Source organism: Callospermophilus lateralis, chromosome 5, assembly GCF_048772815.1.
Source record: "Callospermophilus lateralis isolate mCalLat2 chromosome 5, mCalLat2.hap1, whole genome shotgun sequence".
NCBI classification, from domain to species: domain Eukaryota; kingdom Metazoa; phylum Chordata; class Mammalia; order Rodentia; family Sciuridae; genus Callospermophilus; species Callospermophilus lateralis.
The window spans coordinates 25485816-25512037 of record NC_135309.1 but is presented as its reverse complement, the minus strand read 5'-3'; the positions used below and the strand labels follow the sequence as shown (position 1 = coordinate 25512037).

The 26222-nt window shown below is 48.8% G+C and overlaps 1 protein-coding gene across 1 annotated transcript in view; it reads right to left on the bottom strand.

The window, feature by feature from the left end:
- Ccnjl (cyclin J like) overlaps window positions 1–26222 on the bottom strand; it is a 50936-nt gene that overhangs the window by 12447 nt on the left and 12267 nt on the right. Inside the window, exon 3 of the mRNA XM_076855709.2 lies at window positions 11547–11760. Coding sequence (XP_076711824.2) covers window positions 11547–11760 — 214 coding nt within the window. The remainder of the gene's footprint in view (window positions 1–11546; window positions 11761–26222) is intronic.

Here is a 26222-nt window from a genome sequence, read left to right as displayed (position 1 = left end):
TGCCCAGGCTGGCCTCAAACTTGCAATCCTCCTGCTTTAGCCTCCTGAGTTGCTGAGATTACAGGTGTGGACCACCATGCACATGGTTTTTTTGTTTGTTTTTCCTGTTTGTTTTTCCTGGTACCGGGGATTGAACCCATGGCCATGCATGCTAGGCAAAGTGTTCTACCACTGAGCTATGTCCCCAGACCTGATTTTTAAAATCAATGAATAAGTGGTTCCTAAGTCCAGAGCTTTCTATGCCGCAAACATGAAACCTCATAGACTTTCAAGGCAATCCCACAGTCCCCAGGAACCTCTCTCTCTGGGTGCAGGAATTCCCATGGATGTGGGTGTCAAGCCAGCTGCAGCCACTCCCCATCTAACTACCTTGTTTTCTGAGAGTGCTCTGCTTATGCTAATTGGCAATTTAATTCCAGAGCCTTTCTACTATAGATCCACATGATTAACAGGATGTAGGTGCCTCTCCCCACACACCTTAAAAATTTTTTTCTTTGGCTTTTTGTAGTTACTGGAGACAAAAAGGATACTCCCTCCTCTTCCCCAAAGGAGGCTCTGCTCAGACATCAGCAGGCAAGCGTCTTTCTAGGAACCAGAGGAGACAGACCAGCGTCATTTGGTGGAGAAGCCAAGTCAGAAGACGGCTGAGACACCACGGAGGACCACATCCTCTGCAGAGGCAGTTTTAATTCTGCAATGCAGAAGACGGGCACAGAGCCACTCTAGGGAGGCTCAGTCACTAACCGGCCAGATGGTCTGGGGCATGTCTCCACTTCTTGGGCCTGTGCTTCCTCATCTGTGACATGGGGATAACAGAAGCAGACAGACTATGGTGAGGTTGACATGACAGCTCAGTGCTTAAAAACGGTGCCCTTTCCAAGCGGTGCTTAATTCCGGACCAACCCTGTAATCACAGTCGCAGGTTTCCGGGTGGAATTTGATAAAGGGAAGAAAGTCAGGGACAAAGAAAACCCTTGCTCTGTAAGACAGTGCTGTGGTGATCGGTGACTGCCAGGGAGGGAGGGACCTTTGGACCCACTGGGGGCTGGGGAGTGGGTAGCACTAAGGACCTGCTCCAACTGCCTCAAAGATCCCTGGCCCTTCTGGGGGATTCCAAGCTTAGGAAATGTCCTGGAGAAACAAATCCCCAATACCAGTCTAACCAGGACCTCAGAGGCCTGTCCTGGTGTGACGGTGGAAGCCCACCTGGCTGAGCTGACTTCCTGCCTAAGGATACAAAGAAAAAACTCCCTTCCTCTCTCCTTCCTTTCTTAGGAGCAAAGCTATTCTGTTCACGGCTGGGTTTCGTCTCTGGCATGGAGCAGGCCTGGATAAATAATGAATGGATGAGCGGATGCGCGGGTGAACAGGGGCGTGAAAGCCAGCTCAGCTCTGACAGGCCAGATCGATTCTCGGGTCCAATGCTGGAAACAGAGACTAGAGGTGAGGTTGTGGGTGGCTGTTTTCTTCAGGGAGCAAATTGTGGAAATGGCTCCCGCTCAAGAGGTGGCATTCAGCCAGCTGGGTCACACGCAGGCTTCCCGTCCTGCTTTTGAGGACTTCCTTGTCTTAGGATGGAGAAACTGGCACAATGACTTCACACAGTGGCTTCGGCCAACCCCTGATTCCTGTGCTCCACTTTTGTAAGTGACCCAAATAATTTCACTGGCTGCCTGAAATCAGGGCCTGGGGCACGGGGGCCACTTTCACATGCACGGCTGGCATCATGCATGAAAGAAGGGAGCCCTGAGGGTCAGGTGCATGAAGTTCTTGGGTCACTGCTGGGCAGAATGCTCCTTCCTAACTCCCCAGAGACTGCGTCGGGACAGGTCCGATGGGGCTTTCGGCTGCAGGAAGAGAAGACTGAATTCTCCTGGCTGTGGGGTCAAAAGTGTGGACACCAGGGTCCCGGGTTCCAATTCCCACTGGGAGCAAGCAAAGGAAGAGGAGAGGCAACCTCTCGAGGTTAGGAAGGCAGTCGCTTCCAGACAGGAAACCTAGTCCTGAGGGCTGGCGCTTTCATCCCGTCAGTCAATCTGTAGCCAGTGACCTCCCAGCAGCCTCTTCATTTGCTGGCCTGAGCCTTCCTGGTGTGGCAGGGGAGAGGGGATCTGACTGAAGGATTAAGGCCACTGTGCAGAAAGCCACCAAGCCATCCCCGACTTGACCACCTGGCTCCTCATCCTGTCCATGCACCCAGCCACCCTCCTGCCCGCAGCTGTGTGCTTTTAGGTCAGTTACCTATTTCCCAGGCCTCAGTTTCCTCCCTGTTAATTGCAAAAAATAATACTGCCTATCTCATGGGATTGTTTCGAGATTAAATGAGTAAATGTGCATCAAAATAAAACACTGCTTGACATGTGAACACTCAATAAACCTTAGCTATTTTATTTTATCACAGGGGCTAGGATTTATCCTCCACCCCAAACTACTGGGGGAAAATGTAATGAGATTACAAATGACTTTATTCATTTTTTTTTAATCTTCTAATTTTCTACAAGAAATAAATATCAGTGTGCCACCGTGGGGGTGGGGGGACCTTTAAAAACTCTTCAGAAGGCAAAACACTGCTGATAGAAACCTAGAAGCCAGAACTGGCAGTGTAACTGCCAGAGAAGTTTCCAGAATGCAGGTCTGCGCTGGTCCAAGAATATCTCAGTATGAACCTACTTTTACAAATGCCCACAAGTCAGGAGGCGTTGGAGTTTCCTAGAAGAGCCAAATGCCACCATGTCGGTGACAAAAAAGAGACTTTTCCTGTCTAGACACCGAAATACTTGTAATTAAAATTAAGACGTAGGAGACGAGAGAGGCAGCACATGCTCCTTGAAGACAGTCTTGAAATCCTGGCAAACACACCAAACACGGAAACAATCTCTAATCTCAGCAGCAGGGTGCAGGCCTGTTTCCTTCGGGTCTGAAACTGGTTTCAAAACCAAATGAAACAGCCAGCCTCAGTGACTATGTGGGTGATGGGGGCTGGCGAAGGGTGACGGCTGTGACCAGGGTCTAGTGAGCTCTCCACCACATGAACTGACGTAAGCAAGGCAAGTAAAAGCTCTGTTTCAGGTGGTTTTCCCAGGGAGCAACAAGTCTAATGCAGAAGGCTCCAGGGCTCTGTCCTCAGGACTTCAGTGTGAGCAGAGAACTGGGGCTGGGGTGCGACTCAGAGGGAGATTCAGTGCTTAGTGTGTATAAGGCTCCGGGTTCAGTCTCCAGGACCCCAAACAAGAAACAAACCAAACCAAACCAGGAGGATGGGCATAATATATCCTGGCTCTAATGGTACAAAATGTGCTGGAAGATATGCATTCACCATACCGTGGCTAACATCAACAAAAAGAACCCTTCACTGATAGCCCGGCTCCCAGCAGCCGGACCTCAGAAAGTACAGAGAGCAGAGGGGCACCTGACATCAGTGTCCCTGTCATCTTCCAATCTTCCCACTAACAGCATGAGCCAGTTTTCCTAAGGGCAAGGACACCTGCATGTTCTTAGAAGGGCAACTGGCTTGTTCTCAGCAAGTGCCCAGGGACCTGCTGGTAATGCCAGGCTTGTGACTGTGTCTTTCAGAGATGTGTTTAGATCTTAAGTCACTTGAGGATGGGGACTCCATTTATTTCATGCCCCACTGTCCCAGCAATACTTAGCACAGGCTGAGCATATAGTAGGTAGATTTGTGAGGAATGGACCATCTTCATTGACAGGGGCTGTGTACATTTCTTCCATTCACCACTGTGTCCCCAGAGTTGACGGTGTCTCTAATAGAGTAGAAGGCAAATCAATGTTTTTTGAATGATTTACCTGTGTGAGGTCAGGGACTTCTGAACATTGCATGTTCAATGAACTCATGCAGTTTGAAATCCAAGGCCCCTGAAAAAGCAAAAAGACAAGACAACCCTCCCCCCTTCACACACACACACACACACACACACACACACAGCTCAGAGTCCCGGTTCCCAAAAAGCAGGTCTGGGTGCTAGACTTGCGGGGGCAAATAGTACAATATGAGCTTCCGGCCCAGCCAGCTGTCTGACAGGCAGTTCACACAAAATCCCTCCCCCAAAATAGCTCTAAGCCTGCCAGTCTGCAGAGATGGGAACAGGAAATGGAAAACCACCATGTCCTCGGCTCACGGTGCTGTGACATTCGTGCCTTTCCAAGATCTGCTGGGCATGGCCCTCATTAGGCAGACCACCCTTCCAGTGGGCTCTGCGCCGTGCAGCCCCCCCCCCCACCAAATGCCACTGATTAGAAGATGCACCGCTGACGCTGGAGCAGTATTTTTCAGGAAGGGAAAAAATTGCCACATGAAGTGCACACTTCAAATGTAAGCTCCACCCTGCTTCCTGAAATGCTTAACCATTTACAAATGCTCTCCACGGCAGGGCGGAAATGTGGCCACTCCTAGCCACTCTTGTGCCAGCGTGCCAGGAGCTATGCAATCATCCCCTGAATGGGGGCTGCTGTGTTTCCCTGCAGATTTGGGTTTAATTCTGGCAAGAAATCTCAGGTTTTGTCCAAAATATTCCTGGAAGAGATCACCTGGAAAAGCCGTTCCCCTTGCCTCTCTCTGCTGCCTACAATCTGACCCCGGGAGGCATCTAGAGCATTCCTGGCTTTTCGGGGAGCAGCCTTGCTTAACTCCCTCAGGCAGCAAGCAGCCCTACAGTTCATCCTTGTCTACCACAAGGGATTAAGACTGCTTTCAAGTTTCCAAAATCTCCCAACAAAATCTCCAAGGGGGAGAGCCCATCCTACCCCTGCTTCCCTGTCAAAGAAGTAGCTCTGTAGAAATGATGACGATTGCCAAGTAATCAAAGCAGGATTTGGGGTGCAGAGGGGCTGGAGGGAGGTAGGAAGGGTAGACAGGGGGAGCGAGGAGAATGGAAGTGGTTTCCTGGGAGAAAGACAGGCCTCTCCTAGTATCTCCAGAGGCCCCATGCAAGCACCTGGCAGGCAATAGCTTTTTTATTGGTATCTGCCCTAAGAGATGAGACTATTGATTTCTGGCTTAAGAAGCCCTAAATGCAATTGGTCTGGGAACCGCTCTTGTCTGTGCATGGTGGACAGGGCAAGGCATGCACGTGGACTGCAAATGCACTCACCACTGGAAGCACAGGGCAAGCCACCAGTAGACCCTGGTGGTTGCAGAGGCTTCCCACAGAGTTCAGTTCAATTTACACAAAGGGATCTCATTAGCTCTCCTGTTAAAACCTCTGCAAGGCATAGAGGCACTACCTACCGAAGTCCTGAATGCACAGGCTCTGAGCTGAGCTCTCCCACTCTGGGAGTCCATCCTACCCACAGAGTGTGCAGAGATGCAGGGAGAAATGCAGCTCTATCATACAGGGTGCAAGAGAAGAAGAGGACATCAACTGAAAGGTCCATCAGTAGAGGAATCATTAAATCAGCAGCAGTGTTTACAAGACGGGTAAAGTGCTGCCGCCTGGGCTACGGAGAGGGGGATGGGGGGGTGAAGAGGCTCCCTGATGTACTGTTAACAACAACAAAAAGAACACCTTCACTCCTAACCCACTTAGGTACATTTACACAAATGACTTGTAATTCATGATGGTTCTATTCTGTAAAGTCACCTTGAGGCATAGAATTAGTGAATGCTGACCCAGGACTCCTAGAAGATACAGGGTTAGGTCCCCAAGAGCATCTGATGGCAATGTTTTGTCAACTGAGCAATACGTAATTCAGAACTCAGCATATTTCTTTTAATGTACTGTCCTGTTGGTTCATTAGCACTGAACTCATGGCAAAAAAACACGGCAGCTCATGCCTGAGTGGAGCTTATCCAACACACACATATTTTCTCTCCAAGGCACATCAAAGCCTTCTTGAGCTTAGGACACTAGACAGCACTCAGCTCAATGCTTGGGGGCCACTTGAAACAGCAAGCCATCGACAAAAAGTACAAAACTGAAGAAAACAAGGCACTGAGTAGAACAGGAAAAGAACACTGGTTTACAGTTTGAGAGCTCCGCCTTGCTCCATCTTGGTGGGGAAGACATATCTAGGGCAACTCTAAATTTTTGCTGCTCTGCCTGTGTCCGTGAACTACCTCAAAAGCACCGGCACTGATTTGGGGTTTAAAAAAAATTTAACGAGGGGCTGGGAGTGCAGCTCAGTGGTACAGCTCTTGCCTGGCAGGTGTGAGGCCCTGGTTTCAATCTCTAGCACTGCAAAAGATTTTTTTTTTTTTTTTTTAAATCAAGTGGGCAAACTTGCAGGTACAGAATCAGTGAGCCAGGATCGCTTATATGTTGGTGTATGCACAGAACATTTCTAGAAAAATATATGAGATCGATTTTGGAAAAAAGACATTTGGAAAAAAACTATTCTCAGAAGTTACCTCTGTAGTGTGGGGTGGGAAACAGACTGTTTTTTAAATTTTATTTCTTTATTTTTTTATTTTTGGGAATCTCACTTTACAAGTGAGATTTCTAATTTAACAAATCTACAGATAGGAGATGAGCTTCCACAGGTTAGCTCAGCGCTGCGGAACAGATTCTGTAGCTCTGTAGGCTAAGGGATCCTGCCCTGCAGGAGGGCCTGTGTCCAGAAAGGGGTCCCTTCCTGACACAGGCCACGTGAAAATCCTCCTGCTTGATACTTCTCTCCCCTGGGGAGGAGGATGAGGGCCGAGATGAAGGTCAAAACAGGATTCAACCTCATCCACAAAATCCAGAAGTCTGAACTTGACCCTGAGGAACAGATGGATCTGCCACCCCCATCTGGCACTGAATCGCAGCCCAGAAGCCATCAGCCAGGGCCTGGATAGACTGTGGACCCACAGCTAACAACTCAGCAATCACAGACCCCGCTTTCCCAGGGCATGGGGTGGGTCCAGAGGTGACAATGAGAGAAAGCACAGCGTGACAGAACTGGGGTGAGGTGGGGGAAAGAAGAACGGAAAAGGAAGAGGAGCAGGAATCTGGCACTTCTGCTCCCTGGGAGATTGACATGGGTGTAATCCATGAGGCATTTCCCCCTCCGGACAAAGATAGTTTTATTTTCTCAGTGAAAACACACCATGACGTCTAGGTCTGCAAGGACACACACAAGCTCTGGGGGTGAGACTGTAAGCACAGGACGCAAACTACTTACTTACACCAAGTGCTTCTATAGTTTTGAGCTTTTACAATAAAAGTGTCCCCCATATATCTTATGTCACAATAATTAAGTCTTATATTTAAGGCCATGCTACCCCAGGGGATAAGGCTACTCCTGCCTTTCTGGCTTTCTCTCCTGCCACCCCTCCTCCTGCAACTGCTCTGGATGGAGCTAAGGACTCAACGTCACCTCTGAGCAGCAACCACCAAAAGCAAAACTACAAGTTCTCTCCAAAAAGTAGACACAGAGTAGTTAACATATGACCTGCAAGCCAGCCGTCAGGTGTCTGCCCCCCAAAACTAAAGACAGTGCTCAAATACAACAAACATTCGAATGCTTACAGCAGCACTAGTCACCATGGCCCAAAGGTGAAACTGACCCAAATATCCATCAACGGGTGACTGGGTAAGCAACCTGTGGCACAGACAGGGAAATATTATTGAGCCTTAAAAAGGAACCCAGTGCCGACCGGTGCCAGAGCAGGGATGAACCTCGCAAACACCATGTGAAGTGAAGGGAGCTGGCCCTGCAGGCCACTTCAGGTGAAAGAGTCAGGACAGGAGAGCCCACAGGGACAGAAAGCAGATCACGGTGCCAGGGCTGGAGGAGGGAAGGAGCGTGACTGTTTAATCAGCACAAGGAATTTTTAAAGGTGATGAAGATGATCTGGAACTAGACAGAATGACGACCACCAACTATCAGTGTGAGGGTACTAAATGCCACTGAACTGCACACTTTAAAGTGGTGAAAATGGTAAATCTTACGTTACCGTATGAATTTCACTTTCATTGAAAAGCAAAATGCGAAACCCCTAAGCTGCATGGCTGTGGGCAAGTTTCCCAGCCTCTCTGCACCTAAGCAACGGGAGCATGACAGCATGACCACCTAGGGTGGTGGGAGGATTCCATGTGGTGTGTCAGAAGTGCCTGGCCTGGGGGAGGCATGAAGAAAGGGCCAGTTTGTGATGAAGTGGAGGCTGCAGCTGTGATAACTTACATTTTTGGTGCTGGGGATGGAAACCAGGGCCTCGGGCATGCTAGGCCGCCCTCTACCCCTGAGCCACACCCCCACCCCCTTTTTATTTTTTATTTTGAGACAGGGGTGGGGGGGGGTGTCTTGCTCTGTGGCCGAGGCTGGTCTTGAACTTGTGATCCTCCTGCCTCAGTTTCCCGAGTTGCTGGGATTATAGGAGGGCACCATCATATCTTGCTGCGATGACAATTATCACTATGCACTGTCAAAGCTGACTCACAGGAAGTCATTGGGTGTCCAGGTTGGAAAATTATCCTTTTTTGGGGGGTGGGGTGCTGAGGATTGAGCCTACTAGCTATACCCCCAGCCCTCAAATTATCCTTTCATTTAAACTACGAGAACAAAAAGACAGGAGAGGGGTAATGTGTATGATGAAGATTCAAGGTATGTTCATATCTATACTATATTTATGTTAAAATTCCATCCAGGTAGGAGATGCCATCACCTCAGAGACAAAGGGGTGGCTCTGCCACATGGCCTCTGGGGAAGGTCTCCCTTTCCACCCTCTTCTGTAGGCCTGCAGATCTGGCCCTTGCCTAATCCCCTTTTTATGGGGGCTGCAGGGGCTCTGGGCAGGTGAGAAAGTCCCTTCTATGCAAAGGCCCTCCTTATCTGGAAGCAGTTCTACAAACATGAAGTCTGACAGGTGGGGCAAGAATCTAGCTCTTCTTATCTCAAGAATAATATGGGACCAAATTAGCACCACTCTGAACTTCCTGAGGCAAGGTGACCCCCCTGTGGCTGTCTTCCTGGGGAGGGCAGGAGGAGTGAATAGGATTTCAGGCTGCCATGGAAACTTTTCTTTCCTGGGGCCTCCGAAGCATATGGCAGGTGTCCTAAAAAAAAAAAAATCCGTTCCTGCCACCCACCCAGGCTGGCTGCCGCCTGCAGACATGTGGGTGGGGGCGGCTGCCTCCCCATCTGAACGGCCACCTCCCTCCACCACCATGGCGACAGCGCACAAAGGAGTCTCCCGTGTGCAGTGTGCAGTGTGCTCCTCACGTCCCAGCTCCCAGACAGCCCGCTGGGGAAATGTAAGTCCCCCATGGAAATGGAAGTCCCTGCCCCCAGCAGACCTCAGATCACAGACAGCAACAAGTCAAAGGCCACCGTGCAGATTTTCCTTGCACCAACTGAAATGCAATGCCCATTCGGCCCTCTGCGGACAGGGGTGTCTTGCAAGCCCTGCATCTCTTCCCAAGGAGAAAGGACGCTGGCGTGCTGATTCGGGACTTTTAAGTAGCAAACAGGCTGGACTCCCGGCAAGACTGGCTGGGAAGGAAAAATTACAAATTTGGGGATGTTAAACCTAAAGCAGCCAAAGGAATTAAAATCAGCCTCAGGTAGAAGGTCCCAGGGAGGAAAACAAGACAGGACTGGAACACTCTAAAGCTGTACTTCTCCAACTGGGTGATGGTGCCCGTGGGGGTCTATGGCAGTGTGCCAGGAACAGACAAAGGCACAGAAGAGAACGGGTGTGGTCCTCCTGGGTATCAACTGGAAAACGTGCAATAAAATAGGACAGTGATACATCACAGAGGAGAATGCAATACCTGGTTGAATTTTAAGGATAAACTATGCAATGACAAAGAAACATCCTGAGCCAGGCACAGTGGCACATGCCTGTAATCCCAGGCTGAGGCAGGAGGATGGAGCGTTCAAAGCCAGCTTCAGCAACTTAATGAGGGTCTAAACAACTCAGCTAAGACCCTGTCTCTAAATAAAATATAAAAATGGCGGGGGATGTGGCTCAGTGGTTAAACGCCCTAGGTTTAATCCCTGGTACAAAAACAACAACAACAACAACAACCCAAAAGCCATCTGAATTGCAGCTGTCTACTTAGAACCCAAGGTCTTTGGGGCACACCACTGCTTGGCATTAAGGACAATCTGAAGAAGTGCAGACTCTCAGTTTGGAAGGAGCCATTAATTTCATTAACGATTCCATGAGGTCTTACTATGGGCCAAGCTCTAAAAATCACTGGCTGGAGGGGTCAGTGGGTGCTAATTCACAGCACCCAAGGCTGTGGGTCTGTAATCAGACATGACCTGCCCAGGGCAGTGGGGAAAGGCTTCCACAGGGATGCAGGGCCTGGACTGGGCAGGCAAAGGGAATGAGAAGCAATCCAGGCAGAGGGAACAGCGTGTGCAAAGTTCTGTGGCAGAATGGGAACTGGTCAGTTTGGCTTGAACCCAGCAGTGAGGAGGAGAAGGGTCAGAGAGGCCAGAACCCGAGGGGCTGTCTTTATCCTAAGACTTGTGGCAACCATGGGTGGTTTTAAGTGGCAGGTGGCATGGGAGATCTGTGTACTTGGAATATTGTAAAAGCAGCAGCGTATTAATATAGTAATCCCTTTGGAGGCGGACAGATGGTCAAAGCCACACTGTGTTTGGTGAGGCCTTGTTGGAAAGTGCAAATCCCAAGAGGCCCATGCTGAAGCCTGGTGACTACATAACAGATCTGCTCAGGTCCAGATCAAGCAGTCACATTTTTAAGTACCTCTTAAGAATAGTAGTTGCTGGGGTTCCCTTCCAGTGCATTCAGAGCTCCATGTTGCAAAACAGGAAATATGAGGTTAAGAGCACAATTCCAAATCATGCAGTTCTGGCTTTGAATCTTGTCTACCCTGTACTAAGGGGCACCCAAGCAAGTTTCTTTTCTGGTACTGGGTATTGAACCCAGGGATACTTAACCACTGAGCAACATCTCTATCCCTTTTTAATGTTTTATTTTGAGACAGGGCCTCGCTAAGTTGCTGAGACTGGCTTTGAACTCGTGATCCTTCTGCCTCAGCCTTCTGAACCACTGGGATTACAGGTGTGTGCCACTGTGCCCAGCTCCAAAGCAAGTTTCTTAACATTGCTGGGCCTTGGTAAAGTAGGGTAGGTAAGTGTATCTGTCTCCTCGGGCCACTGTGTGAATTCATTAAGATCAAGCTGCTAGCTCGGCATGATGGTGCATATCTGTAATTCCAGCAACTTGGGAGGCTTGAGTCAGGAGGATCTCAAGTCCAAAGCCAGTCTCATCAACTTAGCGAGGCGCTAAGCAACTCAGCGAGGCACTAAGCAACTCAGTGAGTTACTATCTTTAAATAAGATACAAAAAAAAAAAAAGGCTGGGGATATGACTCAGTGGTTAAGCAACCCTGGGTTCAATCCCTGGTACCAATAAAAAAAAAAATACATCAAGCTGCTAAAATCCTTACCAGTTTAGTACACTGGTACATTATAGACTCTAAAAATAGTGACGATTATTAGTACAGTTCACACCCAGCTAAGGATGAACCCAGAAGATGCTTGAAGACCACTGGAGTATGAAACGGGAGTGGGAGCAGCAGGGCTTGCTGAGGGGCAGGAGATGGCACAGGAAGAGGCTGGGTTCCACTTACTTGCAAGCAGGAGGCAAGAGATGGCCACCGTGTACAGCTGCTTGGAGGTGGTGATGTTGTAGCGGTCTGTGAAGTGGTCCAGCAGGTAGATAGCCAGATGCCGGGCCGCAGGGCAGAGCTGGCAGTGGCTGCTCAGCAGGGTCAAGATGTCCACAAAGAACCGGCGGCTCTTCAGGAGTGGGGAGTGGGCTCGAAAAGTGGGCAGCTTCAGCTCCTGCAGGACAGGTGGGACAGGCGGCTGTCAGGGCTGCCCGTCAATCTCGGAGACCTCAGAGCCAGCTGCTGACCAGCCTGGGCGGTGCTTCCCTCCAACCCCTCGTTCCTTCTGCCTCAGGTCTTAGGCAGGCAGCCTTTCTGTCCCAGAATGGCTGGACAGTCCCCCTGCCCTGCCCTCCCTAAGGACATGTTGGGTATCTGGGACTACAGGATGACAGAAGAAGCCAGTCATTCCCCGAGGGGTTGGGGGGAGGCTTTGCTCTGCAAGACACACAGGCCAGGAAAGAATGACAGCCTTGTGGCCAGACACCCGTGCCTGGATTTCGGTTCCCCTGCTCAACCAAGTCATTAAGACTGTGGTCACCTGCCTTTCCCTTTGCTTCCTCCCCAATCCCTGAGGATTAAATGAAAAACAAAATATGCAAAATGTCCGGCTCACAATAACCTCTCACGATCCACAGCTCACTCCTTCCGTGGGTAGGACCATGAGGCAGAGTTTTGAAAACAACCATGACAACAAAACCTAAGACGAGTGCTGGGAGCCATTAGCCAAGTAGGTATGACAATTTCCTTCCCAGAGTACCCCATGTTGTCTAATGCAAGTCCTATTTCCATGAGTCCTTCCACTAAGCAACATGGGGTACGCTGTCATACCTACTTGGCTAATGGCTCCCAGCAGACGAGTTGTTGAAATAGTACTAGGAACTCCCAAGCACCCTGAGCTCGGATTCACTGGTTGCTGACGCTCTGCCTTCTCTCTCTCTCTCTTCATGCACACACTTTTTTCTGAAAGTAAGTTCCAGACATCGTGACCCCAGCTCTTGGGAGGTGCCTTCTGCTTTGCAATCAGCACACCACCATGTTATCTGAATTTATATGTCCAACACAAGGAGAGAGAGCCAGCTCAAGAAATAGTAAAGCAACAAAGATTTATACGACAGAAAGAAAACTTTTTCGTATCTACCATATTTAACATTTAACCAAGTATGTCAGTCTTTGTGTTTCAGAAATGTCTTAGCAGTATTTTGACAATAGAAAAACTAAAGAGAAGCAAAACCGAAGGAAAATGGAACAAGAAGTTGGCAGGAAAGGGATTATGAGAGCTCACTAATGGCAGCTTCATGGGGGATGACATTAAAACAAACCCGGCTCCCCCTTCCTTCTTTCCTCCCTTTCTCCCATGGTGCTAGGGATGGAACCCAGGTCTTGCACATGCTGGGTAAGTGCTCTACCACTGAGCTACACCCTCAGCCCTGTATAATGCCTCTCTCAATCTTTTACTCAATTAACCAAAGATTAGGACTAGAAAGAGGGGTGTGTCCATCCATTCCACACAGATGCATTCATTTTCCTCAATCCGTATGCAGTGCTTTCCAAATGTGAGGCATTATTCCAGGCATTGCATCTGGCATAAGGCACACACATACCTAAATGTAGGATCTAAACTATAAAATTCTTCGAGGAAAACAGGAGGAAATCTTTGTGATATGATTAGATATGATAGCCCAAACTGAAGCCACAAGAGAAAAATACATAAGTCAGATTTCAAAATTAAAAACCTAGGGCTGGGGATGGGATTCAGTGGTACAGCACTTGCCTAGCACATGCAAGTCCCTGGGTTCCACAGTGCTGCAAAAAAAAAAAAAAAAAAAAAAAAAAAGGAAGCCAGGGGCTAGGGCTGTGTAGCTCAGTGGTAGAACGCCTGCCTCCCATGTTTGAAGCCCTGGGTTCGATCCTCAGCACTGCATAAAAATAAATAAATAAAAACATTGTATCCATCTACAACTAAAAAAATTTAAAAAAGAAAAAGGAAAAGGAAGCCAATAAATACATCCAAAAATATTCAACATTCCTTATCCTTAGGGAAATGAAAAGCAACGCCAAAATAAGATACTACCTCACACCCCCTGGGATGGTGATTAAAAAAAAAAAAATTGCAACTCAAAGAAGTGCTGGTGAGGATATGAGCTAATAGGAACCCCCACTGGTGGGAAAGCAAAGTAGTGTAGCCACTGAGGGAAGAGTTTGGCAGGTCCTTGAAATATCAGATATAGAGTTATCACATGACCCAGCAATTCCAGTCCTTGCTTTATACATAAGAGAAAGGAAAACCCACAGCCCCACACAGACTTGGACACGAATGTTCACAGTGGCATTATTCATGGCAGCCCCCAAGTGGGAGCAACCCAAATGTCCATCAACTGATTAACAAATGGATTCACCAAAGTGTCTGGTATAGCCGTGCAATGGACGGCTACGTGTGACACAGGTCACACAGGAATAAACCTGGGGCAGAAGCTAGTCATCGAAGGCCACCTATTATATGACTTGATTTATGAAAAACGTTCAGAAGAGTCAGTCCATACAAACAGAATGTAGATGAGTGGGTGCCAGGGGCCAGGGGGAGGAGTTCATTGGTGGGGGGGGATTCCTCTGCCAAGTGAGGAAACAGCTCTGAAATTGGACAATGGAGATGACTGTATCACTCTGCGAATATCCTAACAACTGAACTGCACACGTTAAAGGGCGAATTTTATGGGAAGTGAATGATTCTGTCCCAAGGAAGCTGTTATTAAAAAAGACAAGACAGACACACCACCCACGCTCACGCAGCCTATGGTCCAGTAAGAGAGACTGGTAATGAACAGTGAGGCAGTTACATAATTCCAAACAGGGAGGAGTGCTGGGGGACAGCTGCAGACGCAGAGCGCCCCCATCTTCCTCCAGGGAGGTGCTTGCCCTACACAAGCAAAGCTGGGGTACAGACTTCACACTGCTCCCCTTTTGGCCCTGTCCCCCAGATGGCAGGACTCAGCAATCCTCGTAGCCCAAGGGCTTTGCTTATGGAAGTTGCTCAGAGCCAGAATAAATTACTTCCTCTCCCTAATGTTTATAGATGAAGAAACTGAGTTTGAGAAAGTCCCTTAACCCTGAGGCTTTACTGAACTAGCAACAGATCTGACTAGACTTTTCAACGTATCCTTTTTTTCCAACATTTTATTTTTGAAGTCATGGTATCTTTTATCCCCAGCTTAACTGTTTTAAGGAAAAGAACCCACTCACCATTCTTGTGTGTCCTTCAACTTACTGACTGGGTGCGGGAACTGGGGATTGAACCCTCCCAGAGCCTCAGGCCTGCCAGGCAAGCACTCCACCACTGAGCCCCACCCCACCCCATCTGATGCTTTATGTGGCCACCCCACTCTTGGGGTCCAAGTTCCAAGTGCTTTTGCTCATCACTGTGTCCCCAGCTCCCCAGTGTGATCAGAACAGGTGGGTGTTCAATAACCCACAGTTGATGGGAAATGGCAGGGAGGGAGGGGAAAGGGAGAGAGGAAAGGTGTAAATTGCAGGGGTGGGTACAGATGGCCCTAGGCCTAGAATGGACTTCAAAGAGGAGAAATGGAGCCACATCCGCAGCCCTTGTTTTGTTTTATTTAGAGACAGGGTCTCACTGAGTTGCTTAGGGCCTCGATCAGTTACTGAGGCTGCTTTTCAACTTGCAAGCCTCCTGCCTCAGCCTCCTGAGCCACTGGAATTTCAGGCGTAGGCCACCATGTCTGAAAGTTTTGAAAGGACATCTAGGAACTATTTGTGAAGAGGCAGAAGGAATATGCTCAGCAGAAGAAACAACATCTGCAAAGATCCAGGGAACCTGGATCTCCAGTTTCTGGGGAAACTGGAGAGGGTGGAGCAGCCAGGCAGGCAGGGTGTGCCTACCCAAAGCAGGCTCAAAGGTGGACTGGCTTCCGCTTTAGAGGCCCTGCTAAGATCCTGCCAAGGAGGGCCTGGGGGCCACTGAAGGGTTCCGACAGGGCCTCGACCTGGTCAGGACAGCCTTGCTTGAAGAACTCTCAACCAGCCTTCCTCCTGAGCTAAGGCCATACAGCAGCAGCAGCCACTGTGGGCTGACCATTTCCTCCCAACACCACTCCTGCCCTCCAGCACCCCTGGCCCCCCAGCATGCTGCTGCTTGGGTATTTCCTCTAAGCACAGGGGCTCTAAGTTCAGGTCAAAGCAGAAGCAACCACAATCACAGATCCTTCATGTCTGGTAGGCCACAGCTGCCGGAAGTCAGCCTTTGCCAAGTGACCCTTGGCTGGACCACGCTACCCTCATCAGGACGGTCCAGGGCCTTGAGACACAAGTCAGATAATGCAACGTCCTGCCTTCCCGTCCCACTCAACTCAATCGAGCTCAACATCTTCTAGATTTTCCTTTGGTGCCAAGAGAGAAGAGAGCTCAGTGCAGCACACCTTATGCCTGTCCTCTGGACACATTTCTGGGAAAACACAACCTTTGCCTTGAGCAGATTCTCAAAGGAAGCCAAGAACACATGAAAAAAAAAAAAAAAGTTATGGACAGTTGGAGGAGGCAAGCAACGCCTGTCAAGGAGCAGCGAGCAGGAGAGACTTTCTAGAAAAGGCTGTCTCAAAGGGGCAGGAGTGTGAAAGCGAGAGCTGTCTCCCTGGGATACTCTTCCTCCCTATTTCTACTTGAAGCTCAAATATTGGTTTAAATGTCACTTCCTAAGATAGGCCTTCTCTGACTTCCCCAACACCCCAAATCAGGTTCCCTATTCTCCCCCTTGGCATGCTGTTCTTGGTGGCCCTGTTACAAAATGTGTGTTGAATAAAAAAGAATGACTACACTACAGGGTCGTCCTTCCCTGCATCAAACACTGCCCCAATCCCTGCTTACCGGGAAGCTGCTGAACACAGGATGTTGAGCCTGGCGGCTCTGGGTTGGAATCTCAGTTCCATGGTTTGCTAACCTTGGGCATGTGAATTCTGGCTTTCAGTGTCCTCTTTGAGCAATGGAGAAATGCCATTGTAAATGTGAAGTTTCTGGCACTCAGCAAGCATGAATGGCCCCTCTCTCAAACTCCTGGATAACCAAACTCCACGTAAGCAGATTTTATCGAAGGCCTGGAGCCCTGGTCTCTTTAGTAGGCTCAAAGGAACCCACTTCGAGCTGGGAGTGTGGCTCAACGGTAGAGCGCTCACCTAGCATGGGCGGGACCCGGGTTCAATCCTCAGCACAACATAAAAATAAAGGCATTGGGCTGGGAATGTGGCTCAAGCAGTAGCGCGCTCGCCTGGCATGAGCAGGGCACTGGATTCGATCCTCAGCACCACATAAAAATAAAATAAAGATGTTGTGTCCATCAAAAACTAAAAAATAAATTTTTTTTTTTTTAAAAAGGAACCCACTTTGAGGAACATGGAATGAAGCTTTCTACCTTGGGATTGTTGACAGCTGGATTGAGGCACCTCAGCCAGGAAGGACACCTGTCTATCTCTGTGCCCCCTGCAGAGTTCCCAAACCAAATGGAATTAGTGGCGCTGAGCCTCTGCTTCTTCCTGTCCCTCAGAAAAGGGCGACTCCTTGGCTCAAGGACAACAATGTAGGGCCGCTGTCCTATTTGGTTCGCGTCCAGCTGATTATTTTACTAACCCAATTAGTGGAGGGGAAGCAGGGTTTCAAGACTGTGCTCCTCCCCAGGCCCCTGGATCTCAGTCTGCTCCAGGGAAGGCCGAGCAGCCCATGTGCGGGAGGCCAGTCCCTCTGAGTGGCCTGCACTCCAGAAACAAGAAGGCAGCCTGCCCAGGATAGTTTGCAGTGCTCTTCCTGGATCAGGCAGCTGCTGCTGGGCAGTTAGCAACCAGCTCAGACAGGAGCCTCAGCAGCAACTGGGCTGGGCAGGTGGCCTTCCTCTCAGCAACAGGCCTGGCAGGGCCGGGCAGCATCAGTGTGGCCGGCAGTAGGCTGTGGGGGGACTGGAGACAAAGGAGCGGTGGGAAGGACTGCAGTCTCCTGACAATCTTCCCTCCTCCCAGCTGCTGCTCTTTATCACCTAAGCTGGACAGGAGAGCCTGTCTGCCACAGGTGCCTCTAGAGATGAGCAGATGGTGGCAAGGGACAGATGGTCATGATTGAGTTTGGGGGTGGAAAGACATTCTTGATCAAAAAACCCCCACTCTCACAGTAGTTGATTTATTTATTTTGCAGTACTGGGGATTGAACCCAGCCCCACACATGCTAGATAAGTGCTCTACCATGAGCTATGACACCACCCCACCCTTTTCTTAATTTTTATTCTGGAACAGGGTTTGCTAAGTTGCCCAGGCTGGCCTCAAACTTGAGATCCTCCTGCCTCAGCCCTTGGAATACCTGAGATTTAGGAGTGCACCACCACTTGGTACACTACTTGGTCACAGTAGTTTATTTTTTAAAATAATTACTACGGGCCAGAAAAAAAAAAACCTAGAAGACAATATACTAAAATGTTCTCAGTGGTTATCTGGCAGGTGGATGAGAGGTGTTGACGTTTTTCACGATTTTCACTTTCCTGCTTTTTGACACTGTCTAAATTAAAACAAAACAAAACACATTCAATGTATAACCACTTTATTTCAATAACTGGGTTTCCAGTTTGAAGAGAGGACTAGACGCCCAATGTATTGAAGTCCAGCTCAGTTTGTCCCCAAGGGTTTCCTGGCAACCTTACCTTAGCCCTTTATTAATAAACGCCCCTTCAATGCCCAGTCAGTACCCACTTCATCCTCCAACCATGCAAAGCCCAGACCAGTGTCTTCCCCAGGGTGTTCCTTTTCTTTACCTCTCTTTTTTTAACTAATTAATTCACAGATGAATTTTAAATAATGATTTTTTTTTTAGTACAGGAAATTAACCACTGAGCAACACTCCCAGCCATTTTTCATATTTTATTTTGAGACAGGGTCTCACTGAGTTGCTTAGAGCCTTACTAAGTTGCTGAGACTGGCTTTGAACTCATGATTCTCCTGCCTCAGCCTCCTGAGCACTGGGATTGCAGGTGTGCACCACCGCGCCCAGCTGCACTGATGAATTTTTTAAAAGTAGAAATGCAGAGGGACCCAGCGGGAAAGACTGAGTTTTATTTAGTCCATCTTTCTTGGTGCTGGGGATGGAGCCCAGGGCCTCAGACATGTGGGGTGAGTGCTGCTCTGCTGAGCTCCACCTAGACCAAGGACTGAGCGGTACCTGGACCCCTTAGCTGCTTCCTGATGCTAACTTTTATAAAACAGGGTCACAACCTACAACTGCTTCCCACTGCCCCCAAGACAGCTTCGCAGACAATGTTTTCAGCATTGCCTAGCATTTAACTGCAGTGTTGGACAGTGACCTCACAAACTCTGATTCTGGACATCTGGGCTCTTTCTCTTCCCTCCGGTCTTGCTCCTCAGAGGCTTTTCCCTACCCTCCTACTCCACAGCATCCGGGGACTTCCCACAAGCAGCAGTTTACCTGCTTATTAACTGTCCACCCTCCCACCCCACACAACAGGCTCGCCCTGAGGCAGGAGACTGCTCCCTGTGGCTCAGGCTGTACCCTGGTTACCTGGCTCACAGTAAGGATGAATAAGTTTGCCTTTGTTCACATATGAAAACCTGACCAGTGTGAAACTCGGCATCATGTGCAACCACAAGAATGGGGTCTTGATTTGAATAAGTCGTACTCCCATGTCTGTATGATATGTCAAAATACACTCTACTGTCATGTATATCTAAAAAGAACAAATAAAACATTTAAAGGACCCAGTAGTACATTCAAAAAATAAATAAATAAAAACACCTGCTGGATGAGACAATGCTTGTAGGACAGAATGAGGGGATGCTCTGAGGGAATCTTCAATCTGCCAGTGGCCTTCTATGCCCTGAGTCTTTCTTATCTACCCCTGCATCCTTCCCTGTAACTGCCAGAAGTAACTTCTCCCCATCACGGGAACATTGTCATGACTTGTAAGCCAGCATCTCTGACACGAGAGGAGCCATTCAGGAGGTTGGGAGGGGTGGTATCAGGCAGCCTTGACTCTACTCTCCTTGGGCTGAGGTGCAGCTCAGTAGCAGAGCACTTGTCTAGCAAGATCCAGGGCCTGGGTTCAGTCCCCAGCAACACAAAAGAAGGGAAAGGGAGGGAAATCACTTCTTTGCCTGGGGGCGCTCCAGAAGAGGGTTATCAGTGAATCACAACCTACAGAGTCCCAAACACAGCTGCATACAGAAGCTACAGAAGCGCTGGGCTGGGTGCACAGAGCTGTGAAGACTCCAGGTGTAAGCTGGGCACGGTGGCACAAGCCTGTAATCCCAGTGGTTTGGGAGGTTGAGGCAGGAGGACTGCTGAACTCAAAGACAGCCTCAGCAATTCAGTGAAGCCCCAAGTAACTTAGCAAGATCCTGTTTCAAAATAAAAACTAAAAAGGGCTAGGGATGTGGCTGGGTGGTTAAGTGCCTTTGTTTTCAGTCCCTGATACCAAAAAAAACAGATGTCCACTCCAGGTGCTTGTTGTTCCCCAACCCTGGTGCCCCTCTCTCTCAGTGGTGCTCAAGTTGGCAGAGTGGGGCACACTTCCCTGCCTGAGCTAGGTTACCCTGTGCCAGGAGGGCGTGCAGATGGGCAGGGGGGCCAACCCCAAGCAAAGTTACACAAGACCCCAAGCCACAGGCCAGAATGTGGCAGACACTGCCCCAGGGGCTGGCCTGTGACTGCTGCAGGACAGAGGGTGGGTGGGGAGAAAATGCTTCACACATGCTGTTCACACATAGGCTCTTAAGGCCTTTTGTGGCTAACCTTGGAGGAGTCTGAAGGTCATGTGCGCTGTAAGAGTTCAGTCCGTCAGCGGGTTCCTCCTATTAGGGGAGAAGGGCACATGTCCCTTTAACCCTTGCTGTCCTGCAGGCTGTATTTTCTTCTAGCTGCCTGCAGCTTCACTCTCATTATTAACTCTTGGCTATGTCACACGTCAGCTTAAGTCGCCTCCGCCTTCTGCCCCCTGCTCATGCTTCTGTCAGCTACTCCCCAGGTGCCCTGGACTCCTCATCCATCAGCTCACTCACTCTTACTGCCCTTCTTCCCACCAGACTGCAAACATCACAAAAGCAGGGACCAGGCACTAGCCTTGTGACTAGTGACTCCAATACCTGACCGGAAAGAGATGCTCGCTATGGAAAATACTTGAAAAGAACAAGAGAGGAAAAAAAAAAAAATATTTAGGTTGCAGCAAACTACCCATGCAAGTGAGCAATTCTAAACCCTCAGGAAGGCCAGATGGGAGGCGGGAGAAAACCGAACCGGAGTAGTTAAATTCCAGGGGAAAGAGAGGCATTTCCTTGCCTTAGGGTGGGAAAGGAAAGGAGCTTCAGTCTACCCAGTGGCAATAAAGGATTTCCAGAGGAAGCAGGTCAGTGTTTATGGAGAACTGGGAATTTCGAGAAGAATGATAAATTATGAATTCATTTTAGAGGCAATGCTTCTCAATGCATGCTTCCTGAAGCAAAGGGTTCTAGGGGCCATAGTTTGGGAAACACTGCATACCACGCTGCTTCTTCATCAATAAGGAATAGTGCATTAGCCCAGGAGAGGCCCCGAGACATATATTCAGCAATAAAACGTATATAACTTTGGGAAACTCTAGGTTCAATTCATTGATCCACAGGATACCATTCCTCACCCCCATTTGGGGGAGGCAGAAAGCTTCTTTTGGGAAATAGCACTTTAGGGTACTGCTGCTAGGGGATTTAAACTCTAGCACATCTGCAAGGCTAGTGCCTGGCAGAAATCCCTGGCTAGGTGCCTAATAATTTGATGATTCTAAGCCTAGAGATTTACTGAAAAGCTTGCTGAGATTAACAAGCGCAGCTTCCACCTGCAGAACTGCCCTGGTAAAAATTTCCATATGGCCCTGGCACGAGGGGTCCGGGATAGGCCTACAAGAGGCTGCAGATGGCAGAAGCCCCAAGCAGTCCAGAGCTGGGTGCCCTCCCTTGAGAGATCCTGGGACTGGACTCCAGATGAAATCCCCTGCCCCTGTCCCACCTCACAGGTAATATATATTTTTAATATATTATAATTTTGGCAGCTCCCAATCCTCCGTAAACAGCACCCTCCTTGGAAGCTCTCTGTTGCTGTTTGGTAGACTGGGGCCGGTGCCACCCTAAGGCAAGGAAGGACAGACTTCTCTTTTGCAGAAATTCAGCTTCTTGTGCATCCCTGCCCCCCACCCCCAGGCCTGCATGTGTAATTTGGAATTACTTACTATGATGAATAGTTTTGTATAGTCTTCTGAGAGTATAGATTTTTCTATATATCTTTCCATATCCCACAGGTAGATAAAGAGTTAAATAATTTAAAGCCTTTTATTTATCATAGCAAGATAGAAAGAAAGACCATGTATAACCTAAGTGACCAACAGGAAGCAGACCTGCAGATCTGAAGGGAAAGAGACAGAGGAGGGAGTGTTCCTCAGAAGCCTCAGGAGTCCCCAGCACTGACCCGAAAGCCCAGCCAGGCGCCTCCCTCCTTCCCTCTCTGTCATTGCCTAACACAATCTGAGGAGGCACTTTCGGTAAAGTGGCTACACCTCTGTGGGAACTGTTTCGACACCCTCTGGAGGGCAGACCGCAGGAGAAGCCAGCAAAGCTAGCAATGACCCTCCTGCTGAAGTCTGGCCCAAGCTTCCGTCCAACAGAGTGAGAAGATGCACCCAGTGACATCTGTCTGTCACTGGCCCTCTACCCCTCAGCAAATGGCAGGCGGGCCAGCACCACTCCTCATTCCCAAGAGCCAGAGTCACTGCCCCCCTGAGCAAATTTCTGTACCATGCTCAGGTATGGCTGCCGGGCACCTGATGTGACCACATGCATCTGCCCGGCCTCTGCTGGTCCCCACTCCACCCCTCCAAACAGCCCCAGAGACAATAATCAGGTGCCCTGGACTTTTTATATCCCTGCTTCCAGAGTTCTTCACTTCAGTAGCTTCCTGATAGGACCACATCCCTCACACTGCCCGAACCAGGATGCTCTTCATTCTCCATGCCTGCAATATCCAGGGGCAGGACACAACCTCTCTGTAATAAGTCCCAGGCTTGGATCTCTCTTTTCCCCTCGAAGTTACTCACCTTGTTTTCTTCCCCTTGCCCCTTTCAGTGCTGGGGACGGAACCCAAAGCCTTGCACGTACTAGACAAGTGCTCTGTCACTGAGCTACATCCCCAGCCCAGGGTTACCACTCTTATGCAGTGGCTCTTACCACTCTGTGTCCAAAGCTCTTCACTGTCAACTTCAAGCTTCTGTCCCTGAGTTCCAGATTAGTTCTGGTGCTTTTCCTAGGCAGCCTGACTCTAGCATGAATCCCAGAATGGTTCAGTGGGTAACTCCTGCTACTCCCCCCAGGGCTGAGACTCTGCTCCCCTGCCCATCTATGGTCCAAAGTTTCTCAGAGGGTCATCAGTTAACCACTTGCATTAGTGTCTCCTGGAGACCTGTTTAAAAACAGAGGTTCTTCCTTGCACTGGGTTGAATAGTGTTCCCCCAAATTTTACATCCACCCAGAATCTAAGAACGTGACCTCATTTGGAAATAGGGTCTTTACAGATGGAATCAAGTGAAAATAAGATTATATTGGGGCTGGTGCTGAAGTTCAGTGGCAGAGCACTTGCCTAGCTTGCATGAGGCACTGGATTGGATCCTCCACACCACATTAAAAAATAAATAAGATAAAGGCATCCTGTCCATCTACAGCTACAAAAAAAAGTGGGGGGGAGATCAAATTGGAATAGGATGGGCCTTCGTTGAACACCTGGTATCCTTATAAGAAGAGAAAACATGGGTGGAGATAGCTCAGTGGTAGACCTCTTGCTCAGCATGTATAAGGCTCTGGGTTCAGTCCCAAGTATGATTAAAAAAAAAGTGAGGGGTGGGAAATGAACACACACACACACACACACAGAGAGACACAGATATGCAGAGGGAAGACAAGGTAGATATCCAGAGAAGAAGGCCTTGCGAAGGTGGACGCAGGAAGTGCAGGCATGCAGCTACAAGCTCAGGACCACCCTGAGCTGCCTGGGATCTCCTGAAGCTGGAGAAGTCTTCAGAGACAGCACAGCCCTACCCACACCTCAATTTCAAACTTACAGCCTCTAGAACTGCCAGAGAATGACTTTGTTGTTTTCAGTCTCTCCGTGTGTACGCTTTGCAACAGCAACCCTAGGAACTGAACATACCCCCTTGTTAATGAATCAGAATCCCTGGAGATGGAGCTGGGCAAGTTTGAGTCCGATGCCCAACTATCAGCTCCAAAAAGGTAAAGAACTTAATTCTGTTCAAAACATGGTGGCTTACACTGAGGCTGGCACACAGTCAGCTGCTTAAAAAAAATGTGTTGAAAGAAAATATGAACAGGGACTGATATTCAAAGAACAGCCAGTGCCTCGGGCAGTACGTTTAACTGGTTCTTTCTCTTTCAGAAGCAACTTTAATAAACAAATGAGATAATGTCCACAAGGCATTGGCAGCCTCTGGCACACGCAGCAGGTACCCAGTAAACATCTACTCCCTTCATTCAGGGCAGTGTGTCCTTTGAGATTACTAGAAGCTAACAGTTTCCTTCTGGGATTCTTCAAGAACAATGTTCACTGTGAAAAAGGCTGACCATGCTCAGTTCCGGAGTTACTTTGTTCCAGCGAGGAAGCAACTTGAAATCTTTCCTGTCTCATCTATCTAACTGGTCCTCTTGACCTGTGTCCAAAACCTCTCAAATCTCTGTTCTTCCTGTGCTGGCTTGGATGCCATCACCCTGGATGGCTACAACACCCCAATAGCCAGGGTCCACTTCCAGTAAGCCAGCACCCCCTTCTTACATCTGTCCCATAGCTCTGTACCTGCTCTCAGGACTGAAACATCTAGGGAGCTCAACATCCCCAAGGCCAATGCTGTTGATCCATCTCCCTGATGCCCACCCTCAACTCACCAAACCAGCAAACCAGCCCTCATGGGGCTCACGCACTGGCATCTGACTATCACATGCTGCCCTGAGCCTGGTAGAAGAACTTCCTCCACACCGTTCTCTACTCATCCTTTAAACCTGTATTAAACAACATGTCCTCTTTAAAAGCTTTTCAAGACTTCCCAGGCAAGGGGAGAGTGGTCATCAGTGTGAGCTTTAGGGCCAGGCTGCCTACTAGCTGGGTGGTCTTGGGTAAGTTATTTAACTCTCTAAACTTTGCACGTCCCACCTGTGAAATGGGAACAATTATAGGACCTTCTAGAGGGGGTTGCCTGGAGGCTGAGCTAGTGGAAGGGAACAGAATGCAAGCTCTTAGCACAAAGTGAGCTCCCATTAAAGGTGGACTATCATTACTAGCCATTATGGCCACAATGTGTGGCTGAAAGTGGCTTTATATGACCATGTCCTCAGTTATGCCAAGGACCCTGAGGGCAGAGTTTGGGCTATGGTTCCTCCTGGCAGAGCCTCCCATGAGGCCACAGGTAATACACTGGACTCATTCAATGACTGTGAATGACAGGTTATATATTATGATTTGGATCAGGAATGCTGCACAAAGGTTCTTGTGCTGAAGGCTTAGTCCCCAGTGTGGAAGTGTTCAGAGATGGCTTTGAGGAAGTGATTGGATCACAAGGATGTTAACCATATCTGTGGTTTAATCCATTGAGAGTTCACAGCTAAATGGGCTATCAGGAGGTGGGCCTAGTTGGAGGAAGTAGGTCACTGGGGTGTGCAACTGGAAGGATATATATAGTCTTTGGCCCCTTCTCTCTTTCCCTCCCTCTCTCTCTTTCTCTGCATCTCTGCTGCCCTGAACAGCTTTGCTCTGCCACACCCTTCCACCATGAGGTGCTGCCCCACCTCAGACCCAGGAATCAACAAAACAAAACCAGCCAACTATGGACTGAAACCTCACTGTGAGCCAGAGTAAATCTTTCCTCTTTTAAGTGGATTTTCTCAGATATTTTATCACAGCAACAAAAAGTGGATGAACACAGGTTCATCCTGGACAGTGTGTGCCAATCAAACCAAGGAGAGGACCAAGGAAATAAGACAGAACATTGCCGTCCCCAGACTCAGGCTGACAGAGCCTACCAGGACCCATGCTCAGCATCTCCATTTCTGACCATGATGTCAATCTCCCCTCCAGAAGTGTACCTGACACCAGGCACGGGTCCTTAGCTTTTATCTTGGTTTTTTTTGGTCTTTTTTAATCCTTTTTTCCCCCCCAAGGCTGAGGACCAAACCCAGGGCCTTGCACGCGCTAGGCAAGCGCTCTCTGCCACTGAGCTAAATCCCCAACCCTGGTCCTTAGCTTTTGTCTGAAAAAAAAAAAAAAAAAATCCTTCCAGAAACAACTTCATAGTCAATCTTAAAAATAACCATGAGAACAAACTCTGAAGCATTAAGGGCTAATGGGGTATCATTTCTGCAACTGGGTTCAGAAAAGAAATGTGTACATGTAGGAAAAGACAAAGATAAAACAAATACGTTAAAATGTTTACAAAATCGGGTTCTATGCTTGCAACTCTTCTCTAATCTTGAAATCGAGTCAAAACTGAAAGTTAACAGCAAAGGAGACTACAGAGAGATTTTGACTCCAAGTCAACAGCTCTGTACCACTAACCCCTAC